Raw genomic sequence first — 25750 nt, forward strand, 5'->3', positions numbered from 1 at the left:
AATTCCGTTAAAACCCTTGCCTTTCTGGACGAAGGGGCTTCCGTTACTCTCGTGGAAAAGCAGCTAGTGGAGCAGCTTGGTGCCGTAGGAGTCCAAGAGAGTCTTACTATTAAGTGGACTGGTGATATTTCTCGAATCGAAAAGGACTCAAAGCGGATGAACGTATGGATATCCGCAACTGGGGAAGAAGAAAAGTTCCTGTTGAAAACAGTACGTTCCGTTGCCGAGTTAATGCTACCAAAACAGTCCCTGGACGCCGCGGAGTTGACGAAGAAGTACAGGTTTATGCAAGGTCTTCCTATTGCTTCATATAAGGACGAGCGACCGGGAGTTCTCATTGGGCTTAACAATCTTCACTGCTTCGCCCCCATTGAGGCAAAGATAGGAGCCCCTGGGGAGCCAATCGTAGTACGTAGCCACCTTGGATGGTCGGTGTATGGCCCGAAGAACAACAGTATTTCCAATAACGTTTGTTATGTCGGTCATCACGAGGTAACCAATCAGGAGCTTCATGAGCTGCTCAAAAACCAGTACACGGTAGAAGAATCAGTGGCAGCCGTGTTGCGGGAGTCGAAAGAGGAGAAACGAGCTCGAGAGATACTCGAGCAAACAACAAGACGTGTAGGCAATCGATTTGAAACCGGCCTTCTGTGGAGGGTCGATAATCCCCGTTTCCCGGACAGCAAACCGATGGCGCTTCGTCGATTGCAGCATTTGGAAAAACGACTAGTGAAAAATCCAGAGCTTTATCAGAATGTCTGTCAGCAAATTGAATATTATCAACAGAAGGGATATGCTCACCGTGCTACCATGAATGAACTCACCACTACTAATCCGGAAAAGGTCTGGTATCTTCCTCTGAATGTAGTGTTGCATCCGAAGAAACCCGAAAAAATCCGACTTGTGTGGGACGCAGCAGCCTCAGTCGATGGAATATCGTTAAACTCACTGCTCCTGAAAGGACCGGACATGCTCACATCGCTCGTAGGAGTTCTCAGTCTTTTCCGGGAACATAGGATTGGCTTCGGGGGAGACATAAAAGAAATGTATCATCAACTGTTAATCCGGGAAGCTGACAAGCAGGCGTTACGTTTCGTGTTTCGAAAATCACCAAGCGATCCTCCAACTACCTTCGTGATGGATGTGGCAACCTTTGGCGCAACAAGTTCTCCATGTTCAGCGCAATTCGTCAAAAATTGCAATGCAAACGAATACGCGTCATTGTACCCAGAAGCAGCTTCAGCAATTATCGACAAACATTATGTCGATGATTATTTCGACAGCGCAGATACTATCGAAGAGGCTGTCGAACGAGCTAACCAGGTGAAATTTATCCACTCCAAGGGTGGATTTGAAATGAGAAACTGGGTCTCTAATTCGCCAGAAGTTCTGCACTGCATGGGAGAACGAAATGCCATTCAATCTATCCATTTTAATCGTGATAAGGAGACCGAATCTGAGCGAGTATTGGGAATTATTTGGAACCCGATGCAAGACGTTTTTTCCTTTTCTACTAAACACCGAGAAAACCTGGAAGTCTACCTCAATGGTTCCGTAAGACCAACCAAGCGAATTGCTCTCAGCGCAGTAATGGGTTTTTTCGATCCTTTGGGATTGCTGGGAATCTTTACTATTCATGGCCGGATTTTGGTTCAGAACCTTTGGCGAACTGGCTGCGAGTGGGACGAGGAAATCGACGACCATTCGTGGACAAAATGGAAGCAGTGGACGAGTTTATTGGCCGAGGTTGAGGCAGTTCGAATTCATCGATGTTACATTGGAGATTTCGTGTTGTCGGCCGTGGAATCCATGGACTTACATATTTTCGTGGATGCTAGCGAATTTGCTTTCGGAAGCGTTGCTTATTTCCGAGTAGTAACTCATGGCGTCGTGCGATGCAGTTTGGTCATGTCACGCAGCAAGGTGGCTCCATTGAAGAAACAATCAATTCCTCGCCTTGAGCTGATGGCTGCGGTATTGGGGGCACGGATGCAACAAGCGATTCTCACGAACCATACTTATAAAGTGCAGCGTACATTTCTCTGGACTGATTCTAAGACTGTGCTTAGCTGGATCCGTTCCGATCAGCACAATTATAAACAGTTTGTGGCGTTTAGAGTGGGCGAGATATTGGAGTTAACGAAGTTGGCAAACTGGTTTTGGATTCCATCGAAAATTAATGTTGCTGATACTTTAACAAAGTGGGGGCAAGGGCCGCCCTTGGAGAGCAACAGCCAGTGGTTCAACGGTCCGAACTTCCTCTATGAGACAGAGAACTCTTGGCCATCGAGAAATCTACCACCACTCAACACAGATGAAGAAAGGAAAGCACATGTGCTGCATCATGACGTTGTTGTAACGGAACCCGTGATCGATGTACAGCGTATTTCGAATTGGAATCGACTGGTGCGTACCGTCGCCCAGGTCGAACGTTTTATCAGTAACCTGAGGCGTAAGAAGGAAGGACTTGCTGTCCACACAGTGAAGGCGACGAATAAGCAACAGTCGCTGATTATCACATGGGCAAAAATGAGAGCAATCAAACAACCTCTTCAGATGGCCGAATTCCAGAAAGCAGAATCTACATTGTGGAAGATGGCCCAGAACGAGGGTTTCTACGATGAGATGAGAGTACTGAATAAAAACCTTGAGAAGGCGCCTGATGCTTCGTTGGAGAAAATCGCACGTTCAAGTGTTTTGTACAAGTTAACGCCAATGCTCGACGAACAAGGTGTTATGCGCATGCGTGGGCGAATGGAGAAGCCAGGGTTCATTCCATTCGATATGAAATTCCCTATCGTACTCCCACGCAGTCACAATGTAACGCGAAAGCTCATCCAATCTTACCACGAAAGGTTTGGGCACGCAAACAGAGAAACTGTTTTTAATGAACTTCGTCAAAGATTTCACATCACAAACCTCCGTACTACAATACGCCAAGTGATGCGAGAGTGTATGTGGTGCAGAGTTCACCGAAGCCAGCCCAGCGTTCCCTTGATGGGTCCGCTGCCGATCCAGCGGATTACTCCAAACTTACGTCCCTTCAGTTGCGTAGGTGTGGACTACCTGGGTCCGATAGAAGTGACGTCTGGCAGAAGGAAGGAAAAACGGTGGATAGCTGTTTTCACTTGTATGGCAATTCGAGCGATCCACCTCGAGGTCGTATTCAGCCTCACCACGCAGTCGTGTCTTATGGCAATTCGAAGGTTCATCGGTTACAGAGGAGCGCCAGATGAATTCTTCTCGGATAATGGCACGTACTTCAAAGGGGCGTGCAAAGAATTGATGAAACTGAAGCAGGAGATAAATCAAGAATGTGCTGAGCGGATTACAAGTGCTACTACGACCTGGAATTTCATTCCTCCCAGAACGCCGCACATGGGAGGCGTCTGGGAAAGGATGGTCCGCTCAGTAAAAGAAGCGATGAAGGTGTTAGACGACGGCAGAAAACTAAACGACGAGATATTGGTAACTACCATCGCAGCAGCTGAGGATATTATTAACACTCGTCCGCTGACGTACATACCTCAAGAACTGGCAGACGAAGGATCGTTAACTCCGAACCATTTTCTTCGGGGAACATGTGCCGGTGGTGACATGAAGCTGGAAGAATGTATGGACCACGCGGGAGCCTTGCGTGACATGTACAAACGGTCGTTATTTCTTGCTGATGAAATGTGGAAGCGCTGGTATCAAGAGTACCTCCCAACGATTAACAAAAGAACCAAATGGTTTGAGGAGAGGAAGCCTGTAAAAACCGGTGACCTGGTGTTCGTGGTGGATGGATCAAACCGGAAATGTTGGGTCCGTGGAATCATCGAGGACGTGATACCAGGTTCGGATGGAAGAATTCGACAAGTGAACGTGAAAACTTCTAAGGGGGTGTTTCGCAGATCGGTGGCGAATCTGGCGGTACTGGAAATCAGTGACGGTAAATCCGGATCGTCCAAGGAACCTGTACCGGTGTTACGGGCGGGGGAAGTGTCAGCACCGCTGGGCAACCGATCAACTGTGGGATTGGAGCCGTCAGACTTGGGTTAAAAAGGAAAACAAAAACAAATTTACATTATTACTGGAAACGTGGAAAAATTTATTCAATCGTAATCTTTGAAATTGCTATAATTTTTTATGAATTCTGCTGTTTAGCTGCTTGAATTTATATCCGCTTAGGGCATTTAACCTGTAAGTAGAGAAGAAGGATAATTTAATATGAGTTAACATGAATTAAAAATTGTAAAACTTACCTTAGATTCGTTCGAGGTTAGCAGCATCCAAAGGAGTACGGCTGTCGTCCGTCCGAGAAACCGTGTTCTTCATAAGCTAGTCCATAAATAGCTAGCGCTGAGGCAGAATTGTGTAGTGAAGAAAGAGAGCTGAAACTAATCTTTTTTGAGCTGAGCAAATAAAACTCTGCTACAACAAATTAGTGCCTTTCTCTGTCCGTGCCCGATTCTTCGTCGTTTGGAAGAATCACCGGACTTTTCGCGTCTTCGGTGGCGTATTGACAGGCAGCTATTCTACTGCGCATTCGCATCACTCCACGCTCGTCCAGTCTGGGCAACAGCTTGTATAATCGGCTGCTTTTAGGAAGGACATTATCTGATGTATTCTTGCAGTTGGCGGTCAGAAGGACTACCTCTTCGTTATAACCTTCCCGTTGAGCTAGACGGAACAGGAAACCTTCGGAAGCGTAGAGTTCTTCTCTGGACAACGGGCCACTTTCGATGGACTGTTTGGTTCTCCGTCTTCGGCAGTTTTCGATGAAGCGATGAACGTAGGCAACCACATTGTTGAGTCGTTTCCAGCTTGAGAAATCCGCGACGTTGATAACTGAGTCGGGCGACAAGTGATGAATCATGAGGGAAGATCGCAATTCGTTGTCTGTTCGCATGGACTTCGAAGAGGATTTGGGCCATTCCGCTTCACTTCGATAGAGGAAATCGGGACCTCTGAACCACCTGGATTTTGAAGAAAGGTCAGGCTGCGTCTCCCACTTGGTGCCGTCATCCGCTACATTTTGTTTGGACGGTACCCAATGCCAATCTGCTGCTTCCGTGGCATCGAGTATTTCGCTGACCCGAAACGCCACGAAAGTACTGTATCGTCGATGGTCCGAATTTATCCAGCTGAGGAAGTTCTTTTCGTGTAGTGGGTCGCTGATTTGTTCATCCCATTGAATACCGGCTCGCCACACTTCTTGGAGGAGTACTTTTAAGTACATCAGGAAATGGGAAATCAGTCCGAGGGGATCGAAGATAGTCATGAGGATCTGCAGCATTTGGCGTTTTGTGATTCGACGACATCCGTTGAGCAGATCGGGGTTGAACCGGTTCCATCCAATTTTGTATATGAATTCATCGGATTTAGTGCACCAGCACATTCCTAACACTTTCTCCGTCGCCATCGGTCCCGTCGTCAAATCCATATTTTTCTCAGTCATACTGCCTTCTTTCAACGCGCTTAATACTTGTTGCGAGTTGCTCACCCAGTTACGGATTTCAAAACCACCGGCGGAATGCACTTGGCTAACTTCTCGCGCTAGACGAATGGCGTGCTCTGGTGTGTCTGTGCTGAACATCGCATCGTCCACATAGTGACGATTCTTAATTATATCTGCTGCCTCCGGGAACAAGAGGATAACTTTTCTTGAGCTCATGTTTTGAGGTTTCATTTCAAAGAAAAATTCAATAAATCATGGGTGGTCGCATCATTATGGAAAATCACTATAGTTCTATCGCCACTTATATCTCAATAAAAATAATAATCGTTTTATCGTGTTGTCACAACCCTTACGTTCATAGTTTCGCCATAACCGGCATTTCACAACGATTCATTCACATCCACCGCTGCCGCGCTGAATCATCCGGAACAAGCCGGCCCGGCCTGGCCCGGTCTCTGATTTGCATTTCCGATTGAAAGTTTGCCATAAATGAGACCCACTTCCTACCAACTTCCCATGACCAAAAGTAGCCCGGCGACCGACCCCCACACACAAACACTGGCATGAACGGTATAGTAAACAGTGCACACAAAATGCAAATATCGTAATATCGCCGCCCAATGCCTACTATTGCTGCTGCTGCTGCGGTGGCAGTGTTTTGGCTTCGCCGGCGGTAAAACATCGTCGTCGTCGTCGCCATAATCATCGTAATTTCCTAGAACGCGAAAAAAAAGCGCATCGCATGAACTGGGCAAACGGGTGGACAGAGTGGGGGGGTGGAGCTGCAAGTGCAATTTACGGCGTATTACTCAATATATCATTTTGAAGAATATGAATGAGAAAGCGAGCGAGAGAGAGTGAGAGAGGGAGCGTAAAAATCCAGTGTGAGCTGCATTGCAACAGAGGCAGCAGCAGTGTGTCAGCAGTGCTTTGCAATAATGACGACCGGAAGAGGGCGGCGACGGCGAGGAGGAGGGTAAACTTGCAGAGCCGCCTGCTGCGATGAATCAGGGCGGCATTCGAAGAAATCAAATTGTGTAAAAATAAAATTTATGAATGAAAATACGCGCGATCGCTTGGCGATGTGTGGGATTTTTCTAGCCATTATGTGTGTGCAGCGGCAGCAAAACTCTTGATGAAGCTGGGTGGCGCAGGGGAGAAGGCTTGTTTGTGTCTAGCGGGCGAGTAATTGTTTGACCTGCAAAATCTGGCCAAATGCACGCTGAATGAACCATCGGAAGACTGTCAAGAGGAGGGTGGACAAGGTACGGAAAGGACGCGGAGGAGACGGACAAAATACTAAAATATGGCGGACACACGCTCAGAATGCGGAATCACACGCGAGTGTGGGAATACCGATGCAACGGCCAGTGCAGAGACATTCGAGTGCAAAAGTGAAGCGAAAAATGAGCATACGAAGATGAAAAATGCCACAACAATATGCATTATGCACCGGCAGCGCGTTTTATGGCTACTGGAAGGCAGGCAGTATGGTTGCATGAGTGTCCTATGTGTCGGTGCTCAGATTTGCAGTTTTCATTACAATTTTTAGCATTGGAATAAAGTAGTTCATGCTTTCATTCATACATCGGCAGAGTTTCATCAAAATCGGTCGAGTGGTTACTTACTTCGAAAATTTAAGAAAAAAAGAGACATTAATCGATCGAAATTAGTGACGCCGAAACCGAATATCCACGGTGCCAAAGTAATGCTCTTCTTTTTTTGTGTGATCAAATATGTGTGTTCCACTTTGAGCTGCTAAAACATGGTCAAACGATCAATGGAGACATCTACAGGCAGCAATTGATCCGTTTACAGTAAGGTATCGCCGAAAAACTGCCAGACGGGTCGATAATATTCCATCATGACAACGCTCAGCCTTATGCTACTTATCGAGTTAAAAACTACTATTTGAAAAATAGCGGATGGGAAATGCTGGCCCAGACCTTGCCCCTTCCGACCGCTATATGTTTCGAACGATGAAGATCGCTTTCAGTGGAAACGATTTCTTTCGAAACAGAAAAGATCCGTTGTTTCCACCGACATTCTTCTGCACTATAGAGAATTATGATTTTGTGAATAGCAATTTTGTTAAAATAGCATTGAACTGAGGGCTTCTAATTTTCCATACACTAGGGCAGACCGCAAGGGTATTCTTTAACAAGAGCTACGAAATCGAGCAACGTGAAAAATTCTTCACTGACGATACAAGCAAGCTGCGGGGGTTCTTGTACTCGAGCGAGTGAATATTATTGGCTTGGCATACATTTGCACAGCCCTGTAGGTTATTCCCTAATACGCACTTCCAAAAAAAAAAAAACGAGCGTATTTCAAAGATATTCAAAATCAACAGGCAAAAAATACCGCAGCATAATCCAACGTCAACTATTCAATCGTGTTCCGGACACGACGTTTCATTTTTTTTTTTCGTTTCAAGGACTGAAAGTTTATTCGTCTCTAGTCTTCAAAAAGATCAATTATAAAATAAGAAACAACTTTCACATGGTTTTCGATCATCACAGAAATATGTGTCGCGAATTAGAGAAAAATCAAAAAATTCTAATAAATAGAAAAGACATTACAAAAAAATTGAAAAATTTTCAAATTGATAGAGCTAAAAAAATAAGAAAAAAATGAGAAAAAAATGAGAAATTTAGAAAACTATCACAAAAAATAAGAACTAAGAAATAAAGAAAAATTTAAAAAATTGAGAAAAACATTGAAATTTAAAATAATCAATATTGAAAAAAATATGAAAAAACATAAAATTGAAGAAAATAAAAAATGAAACATTTTAAAAACATTCAAAATACAAGAATAAAGAATACAATCATAGAATCAAAATAAATAAAAAATTAAAAAAATAAAAGTTCAAAAATTTAAAAAAAAACAATGTTCAAAAATTATTTTTTTTTTAAATCAAAAAAATAACAAATAATCTAGAGAATGTCAAGTATTTTTTGATTATTCTGAATAAATTTAAAAAATAAAAAAAAATGCAATTTTTTTTCATCCACAAAAATGATTTGAAATGTAAACAAAATTTTTGGACCTTTTTTGAATCTTTTAAAAAATTTTTTTCTAAAACTTTTTTTGGATTATTTTTTATTTATTTTTTGATTTGAAAAGCCTCCAGATCAACCGGAGGAGTTGCGGATCATCCGCTCGTGGACAATCGGAGTTCCACTGTAATTAAAAATCTAAAAATTCAAGATTCAAAAAGTTAAAAAAGAAAAAAAAATCAAAAAAATCTATATAAATAAAAATGGAAAGCCAAATGTGTTGGCAAGCGGAAAACTCGAGGAAGGGATGGTCCGATTTGAGCCGTCTTTATTTCGTTGTATCCGTCTCTTCTCATAGATCAAATCGTAAAATTTCCGGAAAACTCTGAAGGAAGTTTGGAAAAACAGGGAAATTGAATTCACATATGATTCACAGTTACATCATAACGAGCGTTGTTAGTCTATTCGATATTTGGGCTAACGGAATTGATCTTTGTTCGAAAGTGGGGATTGATTTTCAGGTGGAATAACGCATGTTTTGACGTGTTTTAGGCATGCAAACAACAGAGAAAAGGTAATGGATATACTTAATTGCTTCACAACACCGTATTTGTTGACAGCCATCGCGAATTTACAGATTTGTTTATTGCCTAGCAGCAGACTACAAAGTTCATTCATCTCAGCCTTGAAAAAGATCAGTTTGAAGATCAATTAACGAATAGTTCGAGGTTTAAACAAATTAACGTTTGCTTAGTAAGGAAACGTCAATTTGGGCTGACCGAAGTTCGCGGGGTCAGTTAGTCGAAAACAAAGAACGAAAAATTCAAAAACAAAAAAAATTAAAAATTCAATCTAGAAATCAGATATATAATATAAAAAATTAAACATATAAAAAAAATCAACAAGATCAAAAATTTGAAAAAAATACCTAAAAAAATCAAAAGGATCAAAAACAATTAAAAGCTTCAAAACATTAAAAACAAATGAAAGTTGAAAAAATCAAACAAATAAAAAAAATCAATAAATCTAAAAATATAAAAAAAAGAGAATTAAAAAAAAAAAATAATATCAAATATCTCTCTATATATCTAATATCTCGCTATATCTCTCCCGGGGAAGGCCTCCCGGGTCATGGAGGCCTTGCCAACCCGCTGTCTCCCGGGCAAAGGAGATACACCCAGAAAATGGAGCTACGTTCACGAAGAGTAATTAGAATGCGATCACCCGAGGAGGGTCCCCGAACTGGAGCTGGTCCTGGAACGGGCGTAAGAGCGAGCGGCCAGCGGCTGGAGGGCGATGTGCAAGAGCGGGCCACCAGCCGGGTTCAACCCGAAGAGCTACCGCCACACGGAAACAGCAGCCATCGACATCACCCAAGAAACGCTGCGCCTACGAGACGTGTTGCGACTGCCAGACGACAGTCGTCCACACTTGTGGGTACCACTAGGCGCCGGATCATGTGGACACACGAAATGAATGAATTCGTGATCCGCGCCTATTACATCTGCACTGCTTTGGAGACGGACATGAGCGGTCGCCCTCGAATACTAACAATGTTCGAGGAAGCGTATCCAGAGTTCGTCGGGAGGCTTGATCAGAACGCGATGAACGCGAGGCGTAGAGCGATAGTACGCAACAACATGCTCTCCCAAACGCAAATCGACGAGATCAAGCAGCAGGTGCAGAGAGAAATAAAAAAAAAAAAAAAATAAAAAAAAAAAAAAAAATAAGACAATTTCAAAAATTTAAAAAAAAAATCAAAAGAACTTAAAAAATTTAAAAATGATTTTTTAAAAGAATTAATAATTTAAAAAAGACGAATTTCATGCCAGCTCAACTGGCTATTGGCAGCAGTATTTCAGATTACAGTGAAAAAAAAAATTTTTTTAAATTAAAAAAAACAATTTAAAGATCAAAAAGATCAAAAACAATTGAAAGCTTCAAAACATTAAAAACAAATGAAAATTGAAAAAAAATCAAACAAATAAAAATAAATCAATAAATCTAAGAATATAAAGAATAAGAGAACTTAAAAAAATAATAACATCAAGAAATTCGACAATTTCAAAAATTTAAAAAAATCAAAAGAACTTTAAAAATTTAAAAATGCGAGACGAATTTCGTGCCAACTCGACTGGCCATTGGTAGCAGTATTTCTGATTACAGCGAAAAGCTGTGGGTGTAAAAAAATATTCAATAAAGAATAAGAGTACTTTTTGAAACGGACCGTAGTTTTTTGTCTTGATTTTTTACAAAAAATTGTAACTCAAACACTCAAAAGGAAATGAACGCCACGTCATTGAGCTTCACTTTACGAGTTAGTGAAGCGTCAAAGATAATAATGAGTTTTCATGCAGAATGAACACTATTCAAATAGAAATTATGAGTGAAAACTAACTTCTCCGTATCAAATGTGAATGGAAAACTTTGGTTTCTTATTATAATGACACACTTCATTGCGTTTTCATCGTATAGAATGAAATGTAAGAAATTGTTGAAATTTTCATAAAACAATTAACATAATTGACACAACATAATACAATAATTAAATTACACTGAAAAAAAATATTTTAAAAATTTAAACTAATTTATCTCTTTTTTAATTCAATTTTTTAAATTCTTAAAAAAAATTATATAAATAGCCCTTACAATTTCCAACAAGTCATGCATCGGACAATGGGCGCTTTTACAGAGAAAGGTATTTCAACAGCAACATTTTCATGATTTTTTCAAAATAACAACAAGTCTTAATTTTGTTTAAAATCAAGATAGCGATATAGTGTATTCGACAAAGTTTTAGATCTCATTGTAATATGAACTTTTGGTGTAGAGGTCAATTTTCTTTCTTTTATAGTTGAATATATGACAGTTTTGTATGAAAACAATTTCCAACATTTCATTTGATCACCATTTTGTTATAGTTTTTGAGTACTATTTTTTTGTAAAAAAACAGAAAAAAAATTAGCTCTTTTCAAAAAAATTGTCTAATTATTTTTTAAATTATTCAAGTATGCAAAGTTGGTTAAATGACCAATGTCTTTACACCAACAACGTTGCACTGCTAGCTGCGATGGTACTGCCAACTCCTAAGACGAGTCGGCATAAAATTCGTCAAATCCAAAATGATAAAATGGAAAATTCAATAAAACAATTGTTTTATAAAAATCGGAAATTTCCTAAGTGTCAAAAAAACCATAAAAATAGGAAAAGTCCTAAAATTTTAAAATTTTAAATTTAAAAAAAAATATTAAAATACTAAAGAATCAGACAATTGAAAAAATAACAAAATTAATAAAAATTAAGACAATCGAAAAATTAAAAAAGATAAAAAAATGTTTTTTTCCTAAATACAGGACAGGACAGACTCGGTTAAATATGATTCGATTCTATACAATTTTAGACTCGATTATATAAAGTTAGAAAAATGTTTATGTTTCAAATATGAATTATTCCAAAGGAAGATACAATATTTTATTGTTTTCAAAAATTTTTTGTTGATGCCAAATGTTGTCCTGTCAAATTGCTTCAATTTGAACTTTTGTTATAAAGTTTAAGAAAGGTCATTTTTGAAAAAAAAAAAATAAAAAAATTGATCTATCGGTTAATCTAAAAAAGTCATAACTCTAAAACGAAGAAAAATCATATCTCTGATTTATAAATACGTTGTAAAAAAAAGCTCAGCCTGAGATTTAAAAATGAGTGGGTTATATCTATGATATAACCGCAAGGTTCACGTGGAACTACCTTAGCTTAGCAATCATTCGTTTGTATTGATTAAATTCTTGATTGAATGAAACAGTTTCCAAATTCAATTGAGTTCAATATATTTGCTCTGTGAGTGAAAAAAATGAACAAATGCCGTGTAAAGTCAATTCATTTATTGTGATTGATTGTTCTTCGTTACAAGTAAATTTAATGACGGACCTTTTACGTTTGGTATGATGACTAGAACAAAATATATGAACGGAAGAATTATCAAACGTTTGATGAACCAGCCTAAGGCTGAAAATCTTTCCAATAAAGACAAAAAAAAATTATCAAACGATTATTTTATTTTACATTTCCCTCTGAAGTTTACATCCCAAAAGTGTACATACTTCTCGAATCTCGAATTTGCTTGAAACTGGGAAGTTCATTCGCTTCTAGTGGCTGCACGATTTTCCCAGGTTCCTAAGTTTAGAAGATCATGTTAGGACAGACATATTCCACTCTGCACAAAGGCAAGCGAGGACAAAAGTACTCGCAGTTTGCATTTATTTGCAGAGCCGATTTCCCCAGAAACCTCGGTTTTGAAGTCTGTGTTAGGGAAACACATTTCAATCGGAACAAAAATACCCCCGATTTGTATGAATTCGCAATGCCGATTTCCCCACGCTCCATGGATTTGAAGTCTGTGTTAGGGAAACACATTCCAGTCGGAACAAAAATACCCCCGACTTGCATGAATTTGAAATACCGATTTCTCCAGGAACCTTGGTTTAGAAATCTCTATTTGGGAACACATATTGGTGGGAACAAAAGCTCCCCCTACTTTCATGTGTTCTTTTTCTTCTTTTTGGCTTTAAGAGGGTTTAAACTTTTCAGTTCACTCGCCTCTAGGCTCTTTCGTGTGTTTGCAATGCCGATTTCGCTGCTTGGTTTTAAAGTCTGTGTTAGGGAACATTTTTCGATGAGAACAAAAGCCCCCCTACTTTCATGTATTTGCAATGCCGATTTCCCCAAGGCTGCTTGGTTTTGATGGCTGTGTTAGGGAAACCGTAAATCGGGCCAATCAAAACGATGCAGTTAGGGCGTTTAGATAACGCCTAATATTTTACAGTTATTCAATTGTTTATCTAATGAAAAACAACATTTTGTTAGTTGCGATAGATGCGTAGAAATATTCCCTATCAAGTGATGCAAACATCTCTCCTATCCAGTACGAAATGTTCGAGCTATAAGCATTCGAAATCTTTCATTTTTTCCTGCATGTTCTGTGTTTAGGTTTTCATTTTACCCTCCATATATTCCGGTTAGACGTAGTCCCACGTCAAAAAAAAATATGTATATAACGTCTTCTAGTCCGAAGTCATGTAAACTATAAAAAAAACAAATACAATCAATAAATATGAAAACAAAATCCAAATTTTCTACAGATGTTATACAAAAATGCTAGAAATTAAAAATATCAAAAAATAAACAAATAAATAAATCAATAAAAAAATATAAATATATTTTGGTTCTCAAATGGGGATCAACACTAGGGTAGGAGCCTACCTGTTGGTCTCAAATGTTCCTATCTCACGCCTCCACGAAGATCATATGACGACATTTTTAGATCGGGCGTGAACTGGAAACACACACCTGGTCTTGGCTCCGAGAACGGGTGTCGAAAGTGGCTAAGTGAGGGGGTGCGAGCGAGTCAGAGCGCTATATCTCTCCCGGGGAAGGCCTCCCGGGTCATGGAGGCCTTGCCAACCCGCTATCTCCCGGGCAAAGGAGATACACCCAGAAAATGGAGCTACGTTCACGAAGAATACTCAGAATGCGATCGCCCGAGGAGGGTCCCCGAACTGGAGCTGGTCCTGGAACGGGCGTAAGAGCGAGCGGCCAGCGGCTGGAGGACGATGTGCAAGAGCGGGCCACCAGCCGGGTTCAACCCGAAGAGCTACCGCCACACGGAAACAGCAGCCATCGACATCACCAACGAAACGCTGCGCCTACGAGGCGTGTTGCGACTGTCAGACAACAGTCGTCCACACTTGTGGGTACTACTAGGCGACGGATCATGTGGACACATGAAATGAATGAATTCGTGATCCGCGCCTATTACATCTGCACTGCTTTGGAGACGGACATGAGCGGTCGCCCTCGAATACTCGCATTGTACGCAACAATATGCTCGATTGTACGCAACAATATGCTCTCCCAAACGCAAGTCGACGAGATCAAGCAGCAGGTGCAGAGAGAACTAAGCTCCAGAACAAGCAGAGCAAGCGATGTGTCGAGACGAAGTTCAGTACGGCTGAGCAATTCATTCGCGAGTGGGGCACGCGAATCAGCACCAGTGGAGGCCACAGTACAACAACCCCCTGAGCCGGAAGATCCACAGCCAGATCAACAACTACTACGCGATCTGGTCTTCCATTACGACGAGGCGATCTCACAGTTCCGCGACACGGACCCTTTGTCGCGCCCCAGGATCCCGAAGTTGCAGCATTCCCGCAGGCTGACAAGTGCAGTAAAGCTCATGAACGAGCACGTTCTTCCGCTGCACTTGGTCGATGCTGAGAACATGGAGGAGCTGCAACTGAAAGTTTACTGTGCTGCTGTGGCGACCGCCAAAAGTTTAGGATACCGTATTAGGCCAAGAGGCGGACTGCTCCAACATCTCCGTGAAAGGCGTGAGCCTCCATGGCGAAGGAGATTGGAGCAACGGATCCTAAACAAGCGCGCCGCAATTGGAAGACTGATGGCGTACAAAAGAGGCAGCAGATCGGCGAAATTATGTCGCCAAGTTGCTGTGATCGTGCGGCCTACTGAACTTCGCCAGCTGGGAGCTCACCAGCTGACGGAAAAACTCGACACACTGGTACAGCAATTGAGCGTCCTAACTAAACGTCTGAAACGTTACTCTGACTCTGCAAAGCGCCAGGAACAAAATCGGATGTTCAGAGATAACGAAAAAGCGTTCTACGACCACATTAGCGACGAGAAGCCCGACTACCGCGAAGGTTTGCCAGATATTAGCGATGTGACGAACTTCTGGGCTGGTATTTGGGAGACCCCAGTACAACATCGCGACGGGCAAATGTGGTTAAGACGGGAGGAGGAGAGTTGTGGTGAAATTGGAGAGATGCCAGCTATCATCGTCGAAGAGAACGATGTCCGCGAAGCCTCGCGGTACCTGAGGAACTGGGCAGCACCGGGCCCCGATGGTGTCCAGAACTTTTGGCACAAGAAGCTGACCGTCGCACATCCAAAGATAGCTGAGTGCTTCAACAAGGTGCTACGTGACCCACACAACCTTCCTGAATTCGCCACCCGTGGCGTCACCTTCCTCCTCCCGAAAGACAGCAACACATTGAACCCATCAAAGTACAGACCGATAACGTGCCTATCGAGTCTGTACAAAATACTGAGCAGCATAATTACCGCCAAAGTTTCTGCTCACTGCGAACAGCATCACATCATCGCAGAAGAGCAGAAAGGATGCAGGAAAAATACGCATGGCTGCAAAGACCAGGCCATCATCGACGCAGCCATAGTCGGCCAGGCGGTATATAACCAGCGGAACCTAAGTATGGCCTACATCGATTACAGGAAGGCTTATGACTCCATACCTCACTCGTTTCTCGTCCGGGTATTGGAGCTCTACAAAATTGATCCCGTCGTCGTTAGGTTCCTGCAGCATGCGATGAGGCAGTGGAGTACGTCTCTGCACCTCAGTGATGGGGAAAATGTGTTGCAGTCTAGAACGCTGCAGATAAAGAGGGGGATATTCCAAGGCGACTCTTTCAGCCCGCTTTGGTTTTGTCTGGCACTGAACCCCCTCAGTAGGACGCTCAATAGAAACGGTCATGGCTATAAAATAAGGTATGGCGACGGCGCCCACGAAGAAGTGACCCATACCTTTTACATGGACGATCTCAAGGTCTACGCTGATTCACGTCAGCGTCTAGGTGTAGCTATCCGGGTTGTCGAAGACATAAGCAGGGACATCTGTATGGAGTTCGGCCTCGACAAGTGTCGCTGTGTCCACCTGCTGAAAGGACAACTTACCGAATCCGGAGGCTACGAGGTCTATGACGGCGAGTTTATAAGAGACATGGTTCGTGGCGAATCCTATAAATATCTTGGATTCCGACAGCTCACCGGGATTCGCCACTCCGACATCAAGACGGAGCTGCGAGACAAGTTCTTGAGTCGAGTGAACTGTGTCCTGAGGACTTTCCTCAACGCGGGGAACAAGGTACGCGCGATCAACACATTCGCGGTTCCCCTGCTGACCTTCAGTTTTGGTGTAGTCAAATGGAGCAAAACTAACCTAGAGGACCTTGAGAGGAGGATGAGGAAAGCATTCAAAGAGGCCGGAATGCACCATCCTCAATCGGCACTGGAGAGAGTTTCACTACCACGCAAAGAAGGGGGACTTGGAATCGTCGACATTTCTGCACTGTGTGTTGCCCAGGTACGACAACTGCGCGAGTACTTCGCAGAACGCGCCAACCAAAACGCGCTATACCGGGCTGTCTGCGCCGCTGACAGAGGATACAGCGCTCTGCACTTGGCGCAAGCGGAGTACCAACTCAACTGCAATCTGCAGACAGTGGAGGAGAAGATTGCAGCTTGGAAGCAGAAGGCAGTGCATGGTGCCCACCCCCATCAACTGGACCGGCCACACGTCGACAAGGCCGCATCTAATCTGTGGCTAACGCGTGGTGAACTCTCTTCAGTAGTAGAAGCCGACATGATAGCCATCCAGGACAGGATAATGCCGACGAGAAACTGCAGGCGGTACGTCTGGCATCAAGACGTTGATGACATTTGCCGGATGTGCCATCAACCAGGTGAAAACATAGAGCACATTATGGGAGGCTGTCCCGTTTTGGCCAACGCAGCCTACACCGAGCGCCACAACAACGTGGCCCGTATTGTTCATCGACAACTGGCGCTCCAATGTGCTCTACTGGAAGACAACGTACCAAACTACCGGTACCTGCCTGCACCTGTCCTGGAAAATGACCGTTTCAAGCTGTACTGGGATCGCACTGTTCTGACCGACCTCTCGATCCACCACAACCGCCCAGATATAATGGTTTACGACAAGAGCGACCGCAAAGTCACCATCATCGATGTCGCTATTCCACTGAACCAGAATCTGGAGGAGACCCACGGTCGCAAAATCTGCAAGTACCGACCATTGGCCGTGGAGCTCAAGGAACTGTGGGGGCTAAGGGAGGTCCCAAGAATTGTTCCAGTCGTTCTCTCTGGAACTGGAATTATCCCGAAGACACTTCTGGAAGCGCTAAAGGTGTTGAACATCGAGAAGGAATTGGCCGGCATCCAAAAGTCGGTCATCCTTAGCACCTGCGCGATTGTCCGACAATTCCTCGGTCAGGACTAAAACAGCACGAGCATGCAGATACGTGCATTCCGCAGAGCCTAGTCCCCCTTTGGCATTCAGAAGCCCGGGGGCAGGTGAAAATTCTGGCTAGGTTCGCCTAGTTAAGAAGTGAGATAAGTCTGCCTAAAAAATAAAGGAATTAAAAAAAACATCAAAAAAATTGGATAAGTTCAACTATAAAAAATAAAAAAAAAACCATTTTTTTAATAAATAAATTTAAAAAATGTGCTATGAAAAGGTCTGAATACGCGCCAAATAATCATCTGCTGATTGATTGAAAGTTAGAGGGACGCATTGCCACCAATAGAAGGTGGATTTTATAAACCTTTAACACATGTGAATCCTTAAAAATATACTATAAAACTACTGTAAATCATGAAAAAGACAATTTTGTTTCTATGTTTTGAAACATTCGAATACCTGATTTGACATAGGTGTGCTGAATTAGAACATTCAAAAAAGTGGACAAACCATGATCATATTTTCGACTGGACAAACCAAATCAATAAATACGGAAACTAAATTCAAATTTTCTACAGATGCTTGAATTTTTCCGTAAAGGCTACCTGATTGGCTCTAATTTGATATTTGGATTATCTGAATTTTAGAAAAATGTAATTTTTGAAAAAAGGGGAAAAGATTGATTTTTCGGACCACCCTACAATGGATGTGGGCACCCTCCTGAAAAAATAAAAAACATGGGTCTAATATTTTGCGATAAAGAACAAAATTAGCAACTTTCACGAAAGTCTGAGAACCACTATATCGGTTTGGCATGGAATAGTTGTATAAATAAAAATGGAAGGCCAAATGTGTTGCTAAGCGCAAAACCCGAGGAAGGAATCGTCCGATTTGAGTCATCTTTATTTTGTTGTGTTCATCTGTGCCCGAAGATCAATGTTATGGTGCGAAACCATTTCGATTTTTGAGAGGGAGAGTTCGAAAAGAAAATAGAATAATTAACACCAGAAACTCAAGCCCGATCCAATGTACTTTTGGATCATTGTGTTCAAGTTACAGCTAGGGAAGAGAAGTAACACATTACCAAGACGAACCGAGGGGCATTTGACATCTGTCCGCAACTAAGGAATCAGAAGTAGTTATAATAATGATGATAACCCTTGAATTAGTTTTAGTTGGACAAAAAAGCAGTTTCATACTTAATAGGTGGATAAAGAATATAAACATAACATCAATTTACAGAACTCGAATTAATTTATTCTCGAGCCCTACGATAAAATTTTCGTATCAATCAATTTTTTTTTCACTAAATTTTCAAAGAAACGCTCATTGACTTCAAAACACCAAATCGATTCAATCACTCCAGACTCTCTCCGGAGGGGAGTCCACAATCCCCGGAACCGATTCCATCATCATCGGACAGTTTGCGCACCTCTTGGACGCACTCGATCTGCGATTCCACTTTCGAAACCGACTCCGCAACGATCGTCCGGGTCTTGAACACCAAAGCACGACCTTCCTCGTGATCGTAGACGCTTCCGTGGAATGCGGCGCATTCGCCGCCGTCTTCGCTCCACACGCAATCACCCGAAATAGACTCCAGCTCGAAGTGAAACGTGTTGGGGCTACGTTTCGTCACCTTAAATGCGCCGGATTCCTTCAGCACCTTTGACAACATGGCTGACATCCTTTCCCGGCTCGAGGGTAGATCCTTGGAGGGACCGGAGGAAGCAAGTGAGCAATGCGGGACAGCATCTCGCTTCGGAGTCGTGCCGCCGTTCAGTGAGCTTTTCAAAAGTAGCTGGCGTAGCTCATCGATGGCATCGTTCGGACCCTGGGAATCTGCTTCCGGTTGTGGGGAATCCGATGGGGTCTCGTCGTCTGCCGGTCCCGGCAGTAGGTTAAATGATACGGACGGTTTCTCGTTCAGCGATCGCGAGTGCGATCGCTCGGGTTGCAGATCCGCACTAGGCTTAGGGTCAAGAAGAGAAATCAGCTCCCGACTCCAGCTACCAATGATTCTAAGGAAGGTTAGCAGAAGCGCTTGCATTAACGCGAGAATGGAACCAGCGCCGTGCCCGGTTGGCTCATCCGGGCTTGAGAGATCGTGAACTTTCTGAACGATCTCAACTGAAGAAGGTGTTTCCAGCACTTCAGAAGACGCGTTTTGATGCGTGTTGTGATCCGTCAGTAGCGTAACTCCGGGACAGCTTCTTAGAGGAGTCAACGGAGGACGGCTGGTTCCTTCGCCAGTGGGAAACTTTTTAAGTATTTCAAATAATGCCCTTTGGGACGTTTCATGTTTCACGAATATATCGAGCAGACCATCGCGCAGCGCGTATATAACGGAGTCACTATCAGGTTCGGCATTGCTGTTGAAGATTATTCCCTCGAAGAATGTTCGGAGAACATCCCAAGGCCTGTAATCAGTCGGGCGTTTTCCTGTCATTTGACATCTAACTATATCCTCTAGTGTTTCCCGGATTTGGTTTATGATGAGAAGATGATTTTCGTCCTCCGATGGGTTCATTAACTGCTGTGTTATGGTACGGATTTTGTCGAGTACTGTACTGCTTTTGAATTCATAGGATAGTGTTTTCTGTTCGCTATGGAACACTTGGCCAATTGTTGCCGCAATGCACTTCATATCTCTCTCATCCAAAACGTTGTTTAAAATGAATTGTTCGATCAGCATTCGAAGATCGTGTACAAGATCGGCAGGGCTTGCGTTGGATTTGGTTTTAATCCAATTTTTACTGACGGTTTGTATGATGGTAGAGCAGCCGGCCCCATTATTTACCAAAGACTGATCAAGTTCCTGTTTGATCTGTTCTATGAAGCCGCTACATTCCGCCTTTGAATGAGCTTGCACTAATAATTTCTGGTAGGATTCGTGAACTAGTTTTCGAAACTGTTCCGTCAACGTTTTACTGTCCATCTCCTGGAGGCTTTTGGAACTGGTTATAACCGCACCAGAAGACGTGTTCGGGAAGCTCAACACGCCAACAATACGCTCGCCTGATGCGAACGCCGTTACGTGGGGTTCTGTAGATAACGTCTGTTCAATAATATTTTCCTGGCTGACCATCGATTCCCTCAAGAAACCTTCCAGAAGATCTACGGAGATACGATCACCATCACTCCTACTTGCAAAACCCTGACCAACTGGATCTGTGGAACGCACAGGCTGTACCAAGATGGCGGTTTCATCGCCATCTCCGTAATACCCCACAATCCCTTCCGTTCTAGCGGCCGATGCTGTTACCGGGTTCAATCTCGAATGCGAATGAACAACGATCTTGTCCCCTAGGTAGTCCAAAATCTCCTCGAGTGTCGTTTGAAGTTTCATCAGCGTTGATTCCCTCGGAGTGCCTTGCACTCGCTCTAGAATATCCATCGTTACTTCGCGCATTCGCCGAGTCGCTTTCCTTCGGTTCATGATCTCTTGTTCCGCACTGCAAGGGCTTCCCTCGTCGTCGTGACAAACAGACTCCCCGCTCTCGTCGTTTCCCAGCATCTCGTTGACCTCTCGCAACCAATCCGCCACCCGTTGGTACCTCGCGCTCGCCTCGCTGGTGGACAGCTGCAACAAAATCGTTGTGCTTCCCTCCACAATAGCTCCAACGGCGTGACCCTCAACCCGCCCGGCAATCGAAATGCTACGATCATTTCCACCTTCCAGCCCATCCTCCGTAACCACTGGTTCCCATTCGCCGCTGGCTTTCGAGGCGGCACCTTCCGCTGTGAAGGTTCCCTCGGATTCCGGTGATCCGAGCCGATCGTGCCGATAGGTGCCATCGTAAATGGTTGCAGGCAACGGATAGTAGGTTATATTGCGCTCCGTACCCACACCCTGCTCGGAGTCCTGCAGAATGCGTAGATTCTCGGATATAACTTCCACACTGCCATCTTCCGAAAGCTCGATGATCAGCTGAGTATCCTCGTCCCCCGTCTCCTCCTCTTTAACCGCGGAGTTCCTGGAACGCGAGCGACGCACTCGACGGGCGGACCGACGCGGCTGGCGACAACGATTCATTTGCGGGGTGCCTTCGGGATTTTTCGTACTGAGTACTGAAAACTGTCGTGAGGGGGTGCTTTTTACACGGATTTCGGGTGAAAAACGACAGGAATTACCTTCGTAATTGGATACGATTTGTGAATTTCAAATTTTGACGTTATGACCGATCGCAGCAGCAAAATTAATGGTACAAGAAAATCGTGGCACACTATTCCGGTTGCTATGTTAGCGGAAATTGGACATCGCTGACCAAGTTTGGCATGGCCAGCTGTTGGTTACGTTGTTTCAAAACAAAAATCAACCGGGAAAACGTAATACACCAGGCAAACGAATGCCGTCCGACGCTCACTAAAGCTCGGTAAGACATTGGTAATGGGTCGTATCTTATGTTTCAAACTAACCGGGCAATCGGTGGAACACAGGTTTGCGTACGAGACACCACCGCTTCCGACAGCGGGTCGGCGGTGGACTCAGCTGTCTCGATTCCTTATCCTCGTTAAATAGGGACTTCGGACTACATTGACCTCAGAATAAGTATCCAAAAAAACGAAAACGAGAAAATAAATTTATAGGATAAAAGATTTTGGTTTGTCCGATTTAGGGTGTTTTCACGCAACTAGTAAATCGATTTTACTTAATGAAAATAACATATAATCAAGACGAGTTTGGGTTTGTTGAAAAGTTCCAAGCCTCTTTTTGCTAATAATACCGAAAGGCTTTGAAATTATTAAAATTTTTACGTATTTTAATATTTGTCCTCAAAGAGGAATTATTATCATGAGGTCGGTGCAGTTTTTGTTTGAAATATGTTGTTTCTCCTTATATCCGTGAGTGTTTTCCGAAATTGTGTGTGGAAAAAATAAACTTTCTGATAACGGGGCTTTTGGTGTTTTCAGAAAGATTCAATTTGTGCCCTTCAGGTGTTGTAGAATGTTTGTGGTGTGCAGCAGTGTTTTGGTTTAATGGAGGGTCTGTGTTTTCTGTGACAGTAATATACGGTTTGTGGGAAATGGAGGGAAATTCAACATTTGGCATAAAAAAGTTCGTTCGGCTGAGTGAGCAAAGCATTGTTTTCAGTTTCGGTATTCAGATGCTTCGTTTCGTTTTATTTCTTGTTCCGAAACGCGCGCAAATGTGTTGGTGTGTGTTATTGTGTAGTTTCTCGAGTGAGTGTCGAACTGCACCGAAGATGAGAGTGCGTGTTTACGCGAGTGAAATGACGGTGAAAAAGCGCGCACAAGTTCGATTATTGTAGCTTCGTGTGTGTATTTCCCCCCTCATAACTAAGGCGAAGTGTGTGAGTTTGTGTTCTCACCGCAATGATGATATTACCGCTCAATCGTCGCGTGTTCGGTTTTGTGTTTGTGCCGTATTTATTTTTAAATACCATCGTATAATACACAAATGGCTGCGTATAGGTGTTCGTTATTATATTCTTTTTTACATCGAGCGCGAAGTTGTTTCATCGTATCGCAGCCAAAGGATCCATCGATATAGCCTATGCAGTGGTGGCATCGTTATAGCGTGCAGTGATGTCAGAGAAGTTTTGTTTCATATACCAACGTCATTTACATTAATTAAATTAATTTTTGACAGTTTTTTTTTACCAAACTCTCATTCCTTCATTTTCTATTATTTGTACACAAGGTAGGAGAATAAATTCGAGAATTTCTGTTTCTACTCCGAAAGAATAATTTGAGGTTAAAAGTCTTCAATTCTATTTTCACTAAATTACAAAAATATAAAATTCGAAAACATGTGGAATTTAAACTTTTAAAATTCCAGAATTAAACATTCAAAAATTTAAAATCTAACAGTATAAATTCAAAAATCAAAAACTTAAAAAATCGGAAGGTGTGATTCCTAGATTATTACCTGAAATCGTTTGAAGAGGTTCTCTCGGTTGCATTCTCGGGTTTCCCGCGGAAGGCTCTCCGACGTCGCAATCAGATTACTAATCGCGGCGGCGAGGGATGTGTTTGCGGGAGGCCTGGGGAGACCGAGAGGGGTCCTCTGGAACCAATAGGATCGTCGAAAAAGCGTACACGCGGTGAATAATAGAATATATCGCCGGGACGATTGTTACTAAAAATGGTTTTCTCGGTGACCTTCTCAGGTTTCCCAAAAATAACTAAGTCGTCGCGATTGAAGTGTGAAACAGAGGGCCGCATTATGAGCATCGCTTCGCGGTGAGGGCGAGATGATTTGTATGCAAGGTTATATACACTTTATCTCGTTTTCACCGTGAGGTGATGTTTGTGATCAGGCTTAGAGTAGGTGTGATGAATAACGGAACATATGGCCGGATCGGTTGCCTTGGAGGAGTTTTCTCGGTTACCTTCTCATGTTTCCCACTATTGAATCTCCGCCAACGCGATTGAATTTCGATGAAAGGTACATGCGATGAATACTAGAATATATTAATATAATGTATTATATAAAATGTATCAATTTTACAGGTTTTCCTTCTCAGGATACCTAAAGATAATCTCTGTCGCGTGTTGTAACACATGATATTTTCGTATTTCTGTTTTGTCGAGAGGTTAATTGTTCGCATTTACATAATCACATCACTTACCGCAGTGAATCCTGATTTTTCTTAACCATTTCCACTAACAACTATCCCTTCCATGATAAACGCTAGGGAACCACGCTATAGAGGCGACCCTTCTGGCCTTCGGGCGGTGAATATCATACTAACAATCCTTCCCTTTCCCTGGTGACTGTAAGGACGTGGCCGGCGTCGTTATTGACCATTTAAAGCTCGAATCACCGAAAATTGCACAACGAGAATGATTTGCTAGTCCCAAGCGTCATTCTGTGTGTTCTTTGTGCAATTTGGTTGGTTCAGGTCAATCACGGAAAGCAACTACGAATTGTACAGTCTACCCAAGCTCAAGCTCAAGCTCAAAGAGGAATTATTATCATGAGTTGTTCGGTTTCAGAAATCACCATTTTTGAACGAAAGCATTCGAATCCTCAAGTAGATGTTGCATTTATCATTGCTTGAGTTTACTGTCATCATATTGATTCATTCATAATTTAGGCTTTCTTCAGAATGTTGTCTTTTCTTGGGCACTTTAAAAGTGTTGACCTCAACACACTTAACACAGAGAAACTTTATTTCTGCTATGCGCGAAGGACACCATAAACAAACTGCAGCGCGCCAAGCGGTTGCCATAGAAATCTTATGGACAAAACAACGTTAGTGAATCGGACTCATGATCAGAATTGAGGTCATCGAAGTGCATTAATGACATGGTTTAGCTATGAAAATCTGATACAAATGGTGTGCAAGCATGATGTTCACAATATTTGTAAGTGTTATAATCCAAAAAAGGTCTGAATACGTGCCAAATAATCATCTGGTGATTGGATGAAAGTTAGCCCAAAAGAGGGGCGCACTGACACCAATAGAAGGTGGATTTTATGAACCTTTAAAACATTTGAATCTGTGAAAATATTCTATAAAACTACTGTAAATTATGAAAAAGACTATTATATTTTTATATTTGGAAACATTTGTATACCTGATTTGACACAGGGGCGCTGAATTAGAGCATTCAAAAAAGTGGACAAACCATGATCATATTTTCGACTGGACAAACCAACACCATTTACCTTCATAGGAATGTGAGGCATTTATACACACCTGATTTTTTCCCGGATCACAATATTTCTAGCCTACTAGACTTTTTCTAAGCGGTTGTTTCTGTTGCAGTTGTTTATTGCGGCGATCTATTCCAGTCACGATGACAGACATACAACAATTTTTTGCAGGGGTAGTAGTTTTTTTTTCAAAGAAGACTAGCTCATCGACTTCAATTCAATGTGAGAATTATCTGAATCGGTGTAGTATTTCAAACGTTATGAATTTTTTAAAAAAAACCATGGTTTTTTGAAAAAAGTGAAAGTTTACCATCGGTTAACTGTGAAAAATCATAACTCAAAAACGAAAATGAACACATCCTTGATTTTCGGATATTGGCTAATTGGCTTTAATCTGATATGGCGATTATCGGAATCGGTCCAGTAGTTCAAAACATATAAATTTTTGAAAAAATGGGAAAAAACTGAAACTGAAAAAACTAAAACCGAAATGGTCACCCTAACGAAAAAATAAAAAAAAAATACGGGTCTAATATTTTGTGATAACAAACAAAACTATCTGTTTTCACGAAATTATGAGAAACACTATATCGGTTTGGCATGGAATGGCTGTA

The 25750-nt window shown here is 42.5% G+C and overlaps 3 protein-coding genes across 4 annotated transcripts in view; all 3 read right to left on the reverse strand.

The window, feature by feature from the left end:
• The window catches only part of LOC129773107 (tRNA dimethylallyltransferase), a 432576-nt gene that overhangs the window by 122699 nt on the left and 284127 nt on the right, over window positions 1-25750 (reverse strand). The gene's annotated exons all lie outside the window — the stretch shown is intronic.
• On the reverse strand, window positions 4082-6037 carry LOC129773155 (uncharacterized). Its single transcript, XM_055776733.1, has 2 exons — window positions 4245-6037; window positions 4082-4180 (listed from the first exon to the last, which is right to left on the reverse strand). Exon 1 carries the CDS (start codon window positions 5669-5671, stop codon window positions 4424-4426), a length of 1248 nt encoding a protein of 415 aa, XP_055632708.1. The 5' UTR covers window positions 5672-6037; the 3' UTR covers window positions 4082-4180; window positions 4245-4423.
• On the reverse strand, window positions 18782-21693 carry LOC129773058 (uncharacterized). The gene is made up of 2 exons (XM_055776611.1): window positions 21644-21693; window positions 18782-21580 (listed from the first exon to the last, which is right to left on the reverse strand). Exon 2 carries the CDS (start codon window positions 21543-21545, stop codon window positions 18867-18869), a length of 2679 nt encoding a protein of 892 aa, XP_055632586.1. The 5' UTR covers window positions 21546-21580; window positions 21644-21693; the 3' UTR covers window positions 18782-18866.

Source organism: Toxorhynchites rutilus, chromosome 1 (assembly GCF_029784135.1).
Source record: "Toxorhynchites rutilus septentrionalis strain SRP chromosome 1, ASM2978413v1, whole genome shotgun sequence".
Taxonomy (NCBI): Eukaryota; Metazoa; Arthropoda; class Insecta; order Diptera; family Culicidae; genus Toxorhynchites; species Toxorhynchites rutilus.

Excerpts from the sequence above, each read along its gene's own strand:
- LOC129773155 (XM_055776733.1), bottom strand. The coding sequence starts at position 5,671 with ATGAAACCTCAAAACATGAGCTCAAGAAAAGTTATCCTCTTGTTCCCG.
- LOC129773058 (XM_055776611.1), bottom strand. The coding sequence starts at position 21,545 with ATGAATCGTTGTCGCCAGCCGCGTCGGTCCGCCCGTCGAGTGCGTCGC.